This window comes from Poecilia latipinna, unplaced genomic scaffold, assembly GCF_001443285.1.
Source record: "Poecilia latipinna isolate Pla-1442-1.1 unplaced genomic scaffold, P_latipinna-1.0 Scaffold1461, whole genome shotgun sequence".
Classification (NCBI taxonomy): Eukaryota; Metazoa; Chordata; class Actinopteri; order Cyprinodontiformes; family Poeciliidae; genus Poecilia; species Poecilia latipinna.
In genome coordinates, this window is record NW_015114077.1 from 179,721 (window position 1) to 195,486 (window position 15,766).

The 15,766-nt window shown below is 36.1% G+C and overlaps 1 protein-coding gene across 1 annotated transcript; it reads right to left on the reverse strand.

Moving 5' to 3' along the window:
• Window positions 1-4,224: 4,224 nt before the first annotated feature.
• Window positions 4,225-15,539, reverse strand: cbln4 (cerebellin 4 precursor). Its single transcript, XM_015057425.1, has 3 exons — window positions 14,397-15,539; window positions 9,791-9,907; window positions 4,225-7,990 (listed from the first exon to the last, which is right to left on the reverse strand). Exons 1-3 carry the CDS (start codon window positions 14,661-14,663, stop codon window positions 7,793-7,795), a joined length of 582 nt encoding a protein of 193 aa, XP_014912911.1. The 5' UTR covers window positions 14,664-15,539; the 3' UTR covers window positions 4,225-7,792.
• Window positions 15,540-15,766: the final 227 nt, after the last annotated feature.

The window sequence follows — 15,766 nt, forward strand, 5'->3', positions numbered from 1 at the left end:
TGGCTAGAGAAAAAGCAGCTCCCACTGTAATTTAAGCACATTTTACAGCTAATATCTCCCCCTTCATCACATATTAGCTTAATATTTCAAAGTAGAAGCACGGACTGGAAATCCTAGTAGTTTATTCCTTAGTCTTTACATACATTTAAATCTGTTTTCACTCATAACAAGTTAAATCTCCCCCCTGTTTTCTTTCCAATTTCCAAATGTAGGATTCAATATCTGGATAATCAATTATCCAGAACAGACTTTACCAACTGAGATTAAAATGTTCTTGCATTCTTATTTATGAGTGAGTTGTAAAATTACAGGATAGTGGAAGTGGAAATCTGATGGGCCAAAAAGCTGCATTTGAGTGTGTTCAGCGACCTCTGAAGCTGCGCAGGACCCGTTAAAGTTATGAAAATCTAGTTTCTGTTTTCTGTTATAAAAATTTAATCTCAAAATGTTAGTCCAGAGTTTATTTTGCATATTTGTAATAAGAAAGACATGCAGAAAGAGTAAGCAACTGATGTTTTACTCCGTCTTCCAGTGACAGTTCTTCCATCAGTAGGGGTTAAGAACCAAACACTCCTCTGTTCCATTATGGATCCAGCTGTGTGGATGTGTTTCATCTCTGTGTGTGTGATCTTTCCTGAATGGAGGATCTTTGCTGGAGGGCGTGGCCATCCTGCTGCAGACTCCTCACCTGTCTGCAATCATCCCATCATCTGCTGAAGATTTGAGAAGCTCTTGGAAAGGCCATCTTTGCCCAATGATCAGCTTTTATTGGTAGTTAAGTAAAGTGTCACTCTGCGTTAACTTCTTGCTGTCTAAGCTCATTGTTCATGTTTAACCTGCTCCATGTTTACCCCTTAAAGTTGTTCTATTATCTTGGGAACATTACTTTTTTTTAACTGTCCAAGCTGAAAGAAAAGAATAATAAGGTCCACAACCTGACTCCTAGGTTTAGATCTTGGTTTTGGGGTGGGATTAAACTATTATCAGAAAATAACTCATGAAAATAAAAGGACTGAAGAATGTATTGTATAATGTAAAAGTCCTTGTGGAGAAAAAGACACAACCACGTGAATGTGTGTGCATTCAGAAGTGGCTCATGTTTTTGTTGTTGGGTTAATGCAGAGTTGTTATTCCGTTCAGGTGTTGTTTCCCGCTGGATGCGATCAAAGTGAATGGTGCTTTGTAAAACTAAAACCGAGAGCTGAAAACAATCAGCTTTAAGTGCTGAAAAGGTAAAACAAAATGCATCCAAACGTACATCAACGTTGCTCTCAAAGAGACCTGTGGAAAGGTCAGAATTAGTTTAGAAATTCAAAGCACGCCACAGCTTTTTGAATGAAGTGGCTTCAATCTTCACACTGAGTTTTGTGCCATTGCATTACATTCCAATCAGGGCTGCAAGTTATTATTGAGTTCACTAAAAGATGATTGATCTTACCAATCAATCAAAATGTCCACTTATTAATTGACAAGCAGACATTTTCTTAAAGTTTTCTTGTGTCAAGAAGGTCGACCATCTTACCAAACCATGAAGGGCATTTTTTTTTTTGCTAAATAAAAAAAAAAATCACATTTATCAATTTTTGTGTCAGCTGTATTAAACAGCTGTATTAAACATTGACCAAATAAAAAGAAAATGTTGGTTTTCTTACACTATTAAACTTAAGACATATTTATACAGTTGAACAAAACAGGATGTTTGCTCTCAAAGGAATGTTAAAACTTTACTCTATGAAGTCAATCAAAATTAAACGTGTTTATTGGTGCCATGTCTTTTTCCATGTTATTTTCCATTATTTCTGTGTTCTTTTTTTTTTTTTTTTGATATCACATCCTCAAATCATCAATCAATAAATCATAAAATCTAAGAGAGGTTCTGCACAGGCTTGATTTTATAGGAATCTGAAAAAACTTTTTTTTGGAGAAATACAAACTTTCTCATCTCCTGAACAGGATGTTTGATTGCCTGAAACCACGTGTTAACAAATTAGACTTAATTTGAGAACATCTCCAAACATACATCTTTAAGGGCAATGTCATTATAAGGATGGGGATTGTTTCAACAAACGCTCCTTAAATTAAATACACCTGCTTCAACTTATTTCATTATGTAGTTGTTTTATAAGAACAAAAAAACAGAAATACACCATGTTTTTTTTACTGTCATTTTTGGAAAAACAAAAACAAATCCAACATTAGAAAGCTGTGTGTGGAAATCTAAGAACAGCCTTGGTGCTTTCATGAGATTTAATGTTAATTAAAGCACTTGATTAACAGAGCTCCAGTAGTTTTACTCTAATAGAGAGGTTTTGGCATAATGTGTGTCCGAGTACTACGCCAAGGAAGAAGAATGCTGCCCAACAATTTGGGAAAAGTTATAAAGCCATTCACTAGATAATTGTAGTCAGTCTTTAAACAGAAAAAAAATCTCTACAAGTGGAAAACATTTAAGAGAGCTCCAAATGTTTCTGGTTGTGACAGCTTCCTGGTAAAACAGTGTAATCCTTAGAAACATTATCAGAACCCCAGAGCTCAGTCTCAGAAACCACGTCTGTTAAAATATTAAATGTTAGTTTATGACAGCACAACTGGAAAACATGGGACACGGTTCAGCTTGTTTGGAAGGAAGTGTTGCAAGGAGAAAGCATCTTTACACTAAACAAAAAGGGCAGAGCAATTTCGCTTTGCAAAACTGCATCTCATCTAATCTCAAAATCATTACAAAGAATCTGAATGAACTTTTAAGATGTCTGCAACAATATCCTGAGCATAGAAGAGACCAAAATAGAGCTCCATGTTTAGGGAAAAGTAAACTTAGCATATCAGTACTAAAGCCTCATTATCAGCTGTCAGCTGGTGTAGGTCTTATTTTGCAGTCTTTGAGTAAATCTGAACCCCTTTATACCAAAGTACCTTCGAGTTCAATGTAAGACAGTCTGTCCAATGGCAGAAGCTGTAAAGAACTGGGTTTACGCAGCAGGACAATGACCTCAAACACAGCAGCAAACCTACAAAAGGAAGGCTGAAAAACTGCAGGGGACCAGTCAAAGTTCAGAGGTCAACATAATTAAAAGGCATATGTCTACAAACTAAGTGAACCAAAGAAATCTTGAAAGTCAGTAAGGAAAGATTAATTTAAATAGTGATATCTTTAGATAAACATGAGAGAAAATCAACAAAAGTATAAACGGTGAGTAAAAATGAAAAAAGGGAAATAAAAACAACATTCAAACCAAATTAAAATGAAATGAAGGCTTATTCACATAAACAAGTTCAGTCTGAGATTAATTTACTCTCCAGGGGTTCAATAGGAAAATCAGTAACCTTTGACCCGATTATCTAGAGGAAGAAGAAGATAAAATATGTTTGTCAGTTATATGCCACAAATATGTTTCTTATTGCTTGGATATCCACATTTTGCATCATTCTGAAATACTAATTTTACATTTGATATGTATGAACAGTACTTTTATGTCATTAGAAAACTATGTCCAGATGCTGCTGCATTTTCTTGCACTTTAAATAAATTATGCCCCACTCCCCACCTTAGGTGACTGACTCAGTGTCCAGGTACTAGAGTCAAAAAGAGTTCATGTTGTTTTTTTCTCATTACTGTATGCATGACTAGAAATAGCAGCATGCGTAACATGAATGAACAAAATTATTTTTTTTTAATTCATGATAGTTTAGTACTCAGCGCTCTGCAGCACTACAGTACTTCTTTCCACCAAACAACTCTGACTGGCAGTTTAATAAATGCCAAATGACTCACTCACAGCTATGCTGAGATGCTTTTTAAATCTGATTGTGTTGAATAAAAATGGTGATATTATTCCTTTAACTAGTAGCAACCAGACCTTTAGCTCTGACTGAACACACTTAGCATGCTCTTAAGACAAGCTTTCTTTACCCAAAATCTGCATCATATTTGATAAAGTAATGTCCACTAAGTTTGTGTTTTGCAGTGTGAGAACTCTAGGTCACCACCATCTTGTGTGTAATTGAAACACTGACAGACATTCCCAAATATTAAATAAAACCCTTTAAATCAATGAGAAGCTTCATGATAAAATAACTGTTTGGCATATAAATAAGCTAAGGACAAAGCATCAGCTTTCACAAAGTCAGAGCCTTCATAGCTATTATTTACATTCACTCAAGATATTTCTGAGAAACTGACCTCATCTTATAAGTAGGAGATTAAAGGGCACATCCAATGAAAAGAGACAACATAAGCTGTTATATTTGCACAATGGAATCATACATTCCACTCAGAATGAATAAAAAGAGAACATTGTGACATATTCATGTCTACGTATCATGTCAAACCGAGTACTGCACTATCTGGTTTGAAAACACTCTTAATTAGACAAGTAATACCTAAAGAAAAGCATTTAGTAAGATGCTGAGGATGTTTAACAACAACTTTTTCTTTTAAAAGCACTAAATGCATTTGGACAGCATGCGTGAAGTTTGCAACATCCCTGGGGTAACATCCCAGAGGAAATCCCCTCTGAGTTGAAAGCCACGCCTCTTTGATTCTGCAATCATGGCAACATGAGCTGATAGCCAATCAGCAGCAGGGAACATGAATGGCACTTCACAATGGTGCTTTCAGCTTCACAAGCTGCATCTTCTTTCAGATTTTCTGGGAAAAATTTTAAGTTATGATCCACAGAAAAATCTACAAATACTGAACTGTGAATAGGAGGGGCACAGCAGGCGGTTTAATTGACTGCTTGGTGTTGCACTGGATTTAATCTGAGGTAAAGGAGGGCAGGTGAAGTTGTGCCACATGTTTTTGGATGTTTTAATATTCCTTTTACCTTGCATTTGTATGTGTTGGTGGTAGAGCACATAAAGTTCCAAAGAAATAAAAAAGCGTGTGGATTTCAAATAAAAAGATGTCCAAAAAGCTTAATGGTGTAAATGTTTTTTCCATTCAAGCTTAAGAAGATCTGAATCCATAAAAAAAAAAACAATGTTTATTCATCATTCAATGTTATTATTCTTTAATACATGAATACACTGATGTATACAATTAAACATTTACTGAAAAAAATAACTTGTATAAATATTAAAATAATCACCCACTGAAGCCACAGGAGTTTTAGCAGCACTGTCAACCATTAGCAAGGAATTTCACCCCCATCAGCAAATAAATGTAACTGAGCTGATACACATTTCATTTGTTTCAATTCTGTGACAATTAAAATCAACAAACCAACATGAAGCTCTACTGAGGAGTTTGATAAACGCTTTAATGTTTTGTTCTTTGGAAAGAACCTTTTGGGACAGAACTTTATCAGAGAATATTCTGGATTTGCTGTTAAAACCTGTCTTATTTTCTCCAACAGTTTCTGATGTGTGTCACTGTAAACTATCAGGATGTCTGCTAAGATAAATATCACCTTTACCTTACAGTCCATCTCCTTGTTTTATAGCTTCTTACAGAATATGATTGTGATATTTAGGATAGTTCATCTTTCAAAAACAAAAAATAAAGGAACAATGCACAAGAACTAAGAACCATTAGTTTAATTAGTGTAAGACAGCATTTCACATGAGAAAGTGGGATTTTTTTCTGGTTGAAACAAGACTAATCGTGACTTCCATAGTTTACAGAAGGAGTAAATTTGCTTCTATGTTTGCAGAGAAGCCATCGCACGCTGAGCTGAGTAGCAACATTTAAATGTTTAAATTCAACAGAAGTTCTGTTATACTGAGGCTGCTGCAAGAATGTACAAGTTAAATGCATGTTCACCAGCCTTTTCAGCTTTAAGGCTCATGAACCACAAGCTGATTGTGTAAAAAGGGATGCTGTTTGCACACTTAAAGTCATAATAAGCAAGTTTTATTGGAAATTAAATCATCCCCAGAGCTAGATTATGATGCCAGGAATGTGGAAACATAGGCGCCTGCCTCACTTGCCAACTGGATTACACGGCACCTGACCTTAATTACAGACCTGCTCAATCAGGATAACACCAGATGGATAGACAGGGAGAGGGATATGGATGGAATATTACATATGATGTTTGGTTATTTTTGCTTGTCTTCTGCTTTTTATTCAATGTTTGTTTTCTCAGCTGTAATCATTTTATGGTTCTTAAGGTCACACATATCACAAATTTACAATATGACTCAGCAAAATTTTCGAACATCAGATTTCTGAGGACCTAATAATAAATCTTTTATTTCAGAATCCTTTCTCTTCCTCTGGAAGTCTTGTCAAATTTAAATCAATGCCAAAAGTGGATTTGGAATCTCTGTTAGAAACACCAGCCCATGCCTTAACATTTATATTTTAACAAAACTTGATACTTGTAAGCAAATAAATCATTTCTTAAAATAGACGATACAACATAATGTTATGCTTGACAAATTAGTCACTTCACGTTATGTAATAAAGCAATAGCACTTGGTATGATATATATTTTGTTCCAGGAATTTATAATGTTAAATATAGCATTTATTAAGGTTGCTGTTCATTCAAAATGAATGGCACTCCTGGATTGGCTGGTTTACAAATGCAATGCAATATTGTGTTAGGTAGGATTGTCCACAAGTATTTCAGCTTCCAAAGTTGCATTTCTTTTGAATATTTTAAGTATGCTCTGTGAAAAAATCTGCAAATAGGCAAATTTTCCACAAATAATTAGGATTTACATTCCCCAGTAAAGTCCTCAAATACTGATCCTTGGATGAGATCAGGATTTGCCCTACACTACATTCTTATCTGGTCTTATCTGTCTTTTACAAGTTCACCAACACATATATCTGTGTTGGTGAACACAGATATATGTTAGTCATAAAGTACAAGTTGTCAGCTTCTCAAGCATCTGGCAGCTTGAGGTGAGTGATTCTTCATTAGCGCAGACAGATTGTCTACAATCTGAAAAGGTTTGTAATTGTTGTGCCACTGTTGCAATAATGAGTAGCAGTTGCAAAAACACCGTTGAGGTGGTACACATGTAGTGTACGCGGTGTGTAAAAGCTACACTGCTCATGCTATGGAACATTTTGACATATATGAAAAATCAATAGCATGTTAGCTGAGCGGTAGCTCATGAAATTCTGTCTACTTCTGTGTTTATGGGTGGAAAGGAGATTCTGGATCCTTTTCATGCATCGCAGCATTTCTTCCTACAACATTGAAATTGAAGGAAGTAATAGAAATTTATAAAAGTAGGCATTTAGAAAACTTAAGCCTCTGTTAGCATGCTAAGAAGTGGCTTAGTTCATTCATGTTTTGAACTGATTCTAAAATAAGTTACTGCTCCAACAAACTCAGAAGCCGAGTATTTTGTGTTGCTGGTCTAATTAAGATTCATTGCTCTCATGTTCTCATATGTATACATTGGTCATGGTAGTTGATACAGCCAACAAAGGCAAATACAGTTTACACCAACAAAAGCAGATGAAACTAAATTCCATAATTGTGGCACAAAGAAAATCACAGCATCCTAAGCATATTTCAGCAAATCAAAGTTTGAACAGTGTCTTTTACAAGTGCTCTTCTCTGGGGCTGCTTGAGTGACAGAAACACGTGGTAGCAATTAGGAATATTTCAAGTCTTTTTGATCCAAACCTGACTTTTCCCCAGAATCTGAGCATTTTCCAAAGTCACTTCCTTTCCATGTAGTGATATTTTTATTCATGTCATTTCTCAGTCATTTGGCTGAATCCAGCAGATGAAGCAGCAATGTTTGGATTATACTGTGACAACACATTATGAAGAAGTCTGTAGACTTACAATTGTTCTTTCTTTTTTCTTGCTTTTTATTTTCTTCTACAGAGGGAAAACGAGAAAGCCAGAGAACGTTGAATATTGCCATCCGCCCACTAGATTTCCCTTTTCCAGCTTCAGATAAACTTTGTCCTCTTTTTCAAGATAAAGTAGAACTCCATTGGTGGCAGCTTCACGAGTCACATCTTTGTCCCCTGCAAAGGCAGAGATGACTGGTTTTCCGTTTAGCATCAAGTTAACCTGAATAATCCACAAGAAAGTAACAATTAATGACAATAAGGATGACAATAAGGTACAAACAACAAGCACAAAACTGCAACACAGACATTTATTAAAGTTTAGACAGGGTGTACTGGTAAATATAGAATAATATCCTCAGTCTGAAGTTTGACTGCATCCTCAGGTGAGCTTTTCAAACTGGATGAACTTCAGGGAAACCACTCACCTTTGGCTGGTTTGAGACTAAGATACTAGAAGTTTAGGACTTGTGAAAAAGTTAAAAAATGTTTCCTCAAACTTTTATATATTTGCCTCTGAAGAACATGTAAATGTGAATTCAGAAACACAGCCTTGGGAATACCTTCAAGAAGCAAGGTGCTTCCCTCTGTGATGGAGACTTTTGGTTACTTGAACAACAAAGGAACCCAACTTCCTCTCTGTCTAAAATGTGTTTGCTATAATTTGTTGTTTTTCTTTGTATTAAATGATTATTCAAATAAGTATAGTTCAATTTATTATGGGACTATTTTTATACATACTTTAATCCTGCTTTTGTACAGGTATATATTGATTGCCATTTGTCTAGACCAGTGATTTCCAAACTTTTCAAGCTGTGAGAAACAGAATACTGGTGGAAAAGACCATCATTACAAGTTAATCATACCATAAGGTCAATTAAACAAGAGTGTTCTGATAGTAGAAACATAATCATGAGCAAATATGTTACTTTTATCTATTTAACACTGACATATAACATTTACAGCATAAGTGTGCTTTCTATTATCAGTGTGGTGCAGAGGGGTTCTGGACTCCACACTTGCTGATTCACAAACCCCAGTGGGGTTCCAACCCCGAATTAGGAAACCAGTGGTCTAGACTACTAAACCAATTTAATGAGATTTAAAGGAGCAGTGGGGCATTGGAAAAGCAAAAATCCAATAAAATCCAAGGTGAATTGCTAACACTATTAAAACTGCTGCAGTAAGATCGGCTCCTTCCTGAGCTGACAGAGCTGTCTTGTGGTTGATATGACTAATGCCTGGTGAAAAGATTTTTTTTATCTTGGTTAACAAAACACCTATTCTATTAGTCTGGTTCTGATAGTACTGTTTGTTTGATTTACCAAAAAATAAGTTCTGATAAATATATCTTTCCAACATATGCTCTGATCTTTTTCCTCTTGCTTTTTTTTTATTTTTTATGAAAAACTGCCCAAAGTCCAAACCCTTTGGTGTGATGAATGTATAATATTTTTGATTGAATTATTTTATATTTAGGCTTTATTGTCTGCTCCACTTCAGTTATCCAACTAGCCTTATTTCTTTTCAGTCCCATGAAGGCACTGAGGGGAATATACTCACGTTTGTACAATACACACTTATCAGCTTAGCTTTTTCAAATCTTTTGGCCAATTAGTGAAAAAACCTCAGACTTTTCAAGTTGTTTTGACTATGGCTGGCATTTCCACTAGACCACATTTATAAAATAAGTTAATTTTTTCCACTTGTCATGGATGCATTATTACCAAATCCACTGAAAAGAAACATCCTAAAATGAAGGTATCAGATATGTTTGTTTTACTTCTGTATCGTCTGAGCTTGCCTTGAGGATGGCATAGGTACAAAATGTTAAAGTCACCCATTTTTATCCTAAGTAAAATTGCTAAAAGTGATATTTAGAGTACATCTTTTTAAAGCTTTTGATGATTAACAATTTTTAAAGCTGATATAATTGTGTCAGCTAATATCTTTTAGAAGAATTACTATAATACATTTAGCCATTTTTACAGAAAATGGCGTGTGAACTAAATGAAGACAGTACCTGTATAGTTTGGCTCTGGTACACTTTAATGACGTGGAAGTTAAAACTGTAGACTCCTTTTCTTGGGGAAAGAAAGACAGACTCAAATGTGAAGTAGTTTCCTATATTCACAAGCACCTGGGAGAAAAGGGAAAAAGCAAAAACAGTATGTATTGTGACAATGGTCCGTATTCATTCAATACTTCTATGAAGGCCTTATTTCAAATGGCTTTTGTGATTAAATAAAAAATGTTATCAACCATGCCGGATTCTCTCCTGTGAGTGTCCCTAGGCTCAGACACTGAAATGACACAATTTGCCAAACATTTAACTGCTGTTCTTAGGTGGATTAAAAAATGCATTCAAAGGTTTCCAGGGTTTTTATTTGTTTTGTCATTTATGGCCACATCACACTTTCCATTGCCTCTTTTTCAAGATAAACCTGAAATGATGTAGAGGCTTTGTCATGTTGTACTATACACAAAATAATCTACTGACAATAAGAAAGTAGACAAACATGTTTTCATTCATTTACATGTTGAAATCTATGTAACCTGAATATGTCCGTCAGCATCTCCAGCAGACCATTTACAACTGTCTCATGGTGTCACTAAAAGGTTTTTCTGCACACACAGTCACATTAGAGCCACTGTGTCTAAAGCAAAACGGAAAGAAAAGGTTAGTGGATTTTAATTAATGTAGGCAGCAATTCTCTTCCTACCTGCAGTTTCACACCCTCCTGATTTGCACCTGCTCAAAAACCAACATAAGCTGAATCAGAACCCTTCTCATATCTAGTCATGGGATTCGCTGAATTCACACACCAGATCGTTATGCAGAGACGTCAAAAGATCACGGTGTGCAATTCAGACTAGAAGGCAGACTGTTTCAGGGATCCCAACACTTGATGCTGCCAATGTACGTGTAATTTTTGTGATTTTTCATGTTTGGGCTCTTCTTTCATGCTGAGACTGCAGGGACAGTCCAAGAATGCTGAGGCAATAAGCTGTATCTGCTTCCAGTTATGCCTGTCACCAACCACAGCAGAGCTTTTTAAATGGTCAAGTCTCTTTTGGTGCAGTTTGACATTTCTTGTCACTACAATTACCTCAAATACTATTCTTTTGCCCTGAAATCCAATATGTCTTACGAAAGTGATGCAAAATATGATAAAAATACAATATTTATATACTATATAATACCTCCATCTCAAGGACTAGAACCAAATTGCACCAAAAAATTGTCTAGTGAATATTGGTGGTGATGGGGGCAAAGTAGAAGAAAATTAAAACAAGCCACATGTTGTGCACCTGACTTCACACAAAATCTAATCTAGGTAGAAATCATGCCCTCCATTCAGATGCGCCTGATTGTCCTTGTAATTAATTTGTATATTCATATAAACAGCATGTATTTTCATCAAAAATCATTTTGCTTCTTTAAAATACAGCAATTGTTACATTGATATTCATATTCCAATAGTTACTATGTCTGCTGAGCGTAGGGAAGAAATTCAAAATAAATGAATGGTCTACTGTAAATTTTTAGCTTACTAAGTGAAATTACTTTTACTTTATTTCAGTAGAATTGTAAATTAACTCTTCTGAACTTTGACTTTTGTGGTTTTGAGTATGTTTTAAGAAATATATTGATATTAGCAAATCCAAGCTAGTTCATGACAGTATTGTACTTTAATTTATAATCTAATCAATATTTACCTTATCTCTGAATGGATTAGATAAAGGGAAGCATCATTCAACTATAGTTAAGTCTTAATCATCACTTACTGATACAGAAACTCCATTTTGTGATTTTTACACTCAAATTACTTTCTTCAAGTTAAATCCGAGTAAAGCCTCCAAGAGTCGGTACCTGGACTTCCTGATGATCTGAATGATAACAGTAAAGAATATTTCTATCAATCCATTTTCCTACTTCTCTCATCAGCTGTGGACACATCTGATACAGAACAACTGATACAAAGTTTGAATTTCTCACATCTGCTGGACTTGATGGGCGGATTGCTCCTGCATCTACTTAATGCAAAACAGTTGCAAAAACTCAAGGAGACTCATCACTTTGCAATTTTCCCCTAGAAGCTATAAACTCAAAAATGAATTTTAGAGCCAGTAGTGTAGGAGAAACCAAGGGGAAAATGTCATTTTAGGGAATCTGTCTTGTGTGTTTCCACCATATTTTTCCAGATTCCTGCAGAGACGAGCATCTGCTTGTTATTTTTAAATGCCACAAGAGAATCTAAAAAGTATACGGTGGAGTTTGTGTTCTGATAATTACAGATAACAGTAAAGAGGCTTTTAGTGATATAACAGTGAGGACTGTGCCTTTTGTTTGGCCAGAACAAGTTATGCATTATGTCCCAGAACAGTTCTAGAATGTAATTTGATTTTTCATCTTCAGTAAAAAAGTATTTGAATCTTTAATCTTATGTTCTCTTATGTGAGGTAAGCCAAAGCATGATGGGTGATTTCAGGCATTTTTCTTTCAAAACAAGTCATAAACCTCAAGAAAGTAAATCTGTCTTCTCAGACAGATTGGTTTATAATTAATTATTCATTTTATTGTCAGAGAGTATTTATACATTCTAAACAAATAAGTGGGTCAAAAGTCTGTGTAGACACTTATTATTGTTACAATGATAGCATAAACACATTAAATATGGGTAAAATTGGTTATAGCTTAGAGTATGAGTTGTTTGATCTGTGTTGTTCACCCGACATTATTTCATACATTTACAGAAGTAAACATATCACAAACTGTGTTTTTGCTTTTGCCTACTTCTTTCAGTAGGCATAACATTGGGAACAATAGGCTATTTAAAATGTTCTTGGAAAAACATATGAATCATGCTCATTTAGTTATTAATTTATTATAACAGCATGAATTAAATAGGATGCTGGCCCAAATTATCTCTTCATATGTCAGGTTGCCATGTCTCCTATGTTGTCAAATGAGCTGAGTTATAAACTTTTTAAAAGTTTTAAAAGCTATATACATGATCATTTCATCCAGATGACTGTAATGTGCTTTGGCTACATTTATGGTACTCAACAGTAGAAAGAAGTTGGCATAGCAGCTTAATTTGGGGTGCAAGTGATGTTTAATGAATGGCTAATAATAAGGATAGCTCTTTGTTGTGACTCCTATGGAGACCATGTTGTAGGAATCGACAGGTCACATGAAATTAGGTCCAGGATTGCATAAATGCTTCGCTCTTTTACTTTCGCTCCACACTAATGGGATCACAAAATTTTAACAAATGTTTCCTTGCACTCTGAGACACAACATATAAATGTTGAACATATTTACGGTGGTGAAACATATAACATGATGCCTCCCATAACCTAAATGGCCAAAAGGAAAGCCACCACATTTAGACGATTGGACTGATTTTTCCTTCTGTTCAGTCCCATTCTGTGTAGAAAACTTCTGAGAGTGTGCTACTATATGATTTCATCCACAATGGGCAGCAACATCCGTATCTCTCCAAGTCTTACATCAATGAAGTAGGAAAACCTGATTAATACATGTGTACTAGCCTCATTATCCATACACTAAAAGCAAACCTTCTGGATGAAATTTCACGTTTATTATATGCAATATAATAATTATTATTGTACAATATAGTTATTATAACATGATAGCGTTTAAAAAATGTTTTCTTTGTGACAGCAAGATGCTTCCATAGGATGTGCTTCCAGTTAGATAATAATGAAATGAGGTTTGGATGTTGGTGGTTTTGTTACAACACCACAGCAGAACCTTCACCATGTATGAAGAGCATCTTTAGGGAAATCCAGGAGCTACGACAATAAACATAAAGTCACAGTAAGTTTTTTTTCAGCTATTTAGAAAAAACTTGCAGGTTGCTGGCTTTAATTATTTTTAAAATAAGCCCTGTTTTTTTATTTAAAGTTCAATCTAACTGCTAATTCTGTACACATTTCTATTTATAAATACCTAAATCATTTGCATACTATCGTGCAATAAATCCTCAAGCATTAAAAAATTTGTTTTTAGTTTTTAAAGAAAGCCTGTACTTTAAGTTAAACAATTGATAAGTTTTAAAAACTATAAATTGTGTGAGAATTTCAAACTTTGGGGCCCCTTGCTGGCGGGGGGAGGGCCCTAAGCCGCAGCTTTGTTCGCGCATGCCTTGAACCGGCTCTGGGTGAGCGTTACGCGTACATGGCGCTGATGGTAGGAAGCGCGTACATGGCGCTGATGGTAGGAAGCACAGGGGTGTGTGTGTGTGTGTGTGTGTGTGTGTGTGTGTGTGTGTGTGTGTGTGTGTGTGTGTGTGCAGGCTAATACAGGACACAAGATCCGGTTACTTTCGGATCTGCGTGCTGGCAACCACATTATTTGCGTGTTAACTGCGACCACCGTCAAACTAAACTCCAGGGTGCAGCTGCAATAAAACCGACAACGATATTTTAATGTCCTGCATCACGTCAGAGACAAGTTTTACGAAAAAGCCAAAGGAGTAAAACTGGACTGAAAACATATTGACAGAATATTAAAACTGATGTTAGTGCGCGTTCATCAGTTTTTAAGCACATTTTAAATAAGATTAATTGTCACAACAATAAAAAAAAAAGGTTTTAACCTGATCGAAGTAGATTATTCTTGTTTTGTTGCTCATTTCTGACGGTTCATGATTGTTGCTCCGGACTGCAGAAAAAGCCACCTTGGAGTTGGCGGCGCGCACGGAGATGCCGAGCGGAGAGGACGAAGACCTCCAGTCCGTGGTCGGGTTGGAGTCGCACACCACCAGACATTTTCCCTCCAGCACGATCGGCTCCGTATCATTCTGAGCTCTCACAACCCCGGAGATCAGCGTCCAGCTGAGCAGCAGTATGAGCGAGTTCACCATGGCGCTCCTTTTTCTGTTGTAATAGCTCCGATTTGAAGAGAGGGAGAGAAATTCTCCTGCGCGCCGCGAGTTCTCCAGTCCCTCCACCGGTCTTCACCGCCGCAGACGCGTCTGACGCTGTGAGCTTCTCTTACTGGACCCAAAAAAGAGCCATAATTGAGCGAAACATCAGTGACAATGAATCCTTATTAGATCTAAATCACATTACGCAGAAACAAAAGAAGCAAAAATGTTATCATTTTCAGTTCGAATTCATTCAGGAATCGTGGATGAGACCATAGTGGACCACCGTGGAAACTGGATGAAAAATGGTTCCAGTGAAATCAATCGATGAACCGTCCATAGCCCTCACTCCTCCGAATAACGCATCTGGTAACAGCTGCTCCCGCAGTGATGTTCCGCCTTTGTGCGCGCTCAGACTTCCACTTTACGCACACACGTGTGGCAGGAGAATAATTAACTATGTGTGCGTAAATGTCCCAAAGCTTAGATTACATTTCCTCATTCTCTTCAAAATTAATTTGATCTTCACAATCTCAAAGTACACTCTGATCCGCTGACAGTAATAAGAACATACATGGGATGAAGAATGAGAAAAAACATAATCTTCGAGGAAATTGTTCCCAGGTAATTTTCACTTTCTGTCTCAGCTTTGGGAGCCTGAGTGCAATAAAGAGCATCTCATCAAAACATCTGCATCTGTCCAGATCTGTCCAGACTAGGTCTCTAGTTTCAATGTAATATTGTGATTCGTTGTAGTCTCACCGCGCGCAGCTGGACTGGACATTTTTCAAAGTTAGTGCGCGGATCTGTGGTTTTTCAAAGGAGTCAGTGAAGGAACCTTCATGGCTCCTGACATCAGAGAATCTACTGTCAGATTATGAATGTCTTCAAAAGGCAGAACTTTCCATAAGTTGAAAGAATTTCTCCCCTGTTTTAAACTCGATTTCTTGCATTGTAAACAACATGAAACTCAAATGTGTACAAGTCTAATTGGTCAAGAGCTAGTCAATAAAATAAAATAAGTGTTCAGCTCATTTGGAGTTTTAAAGTCTGTAGATCTTTATTTACTGTTACTTCAAGAGTTAGTTTCAATCTAAACA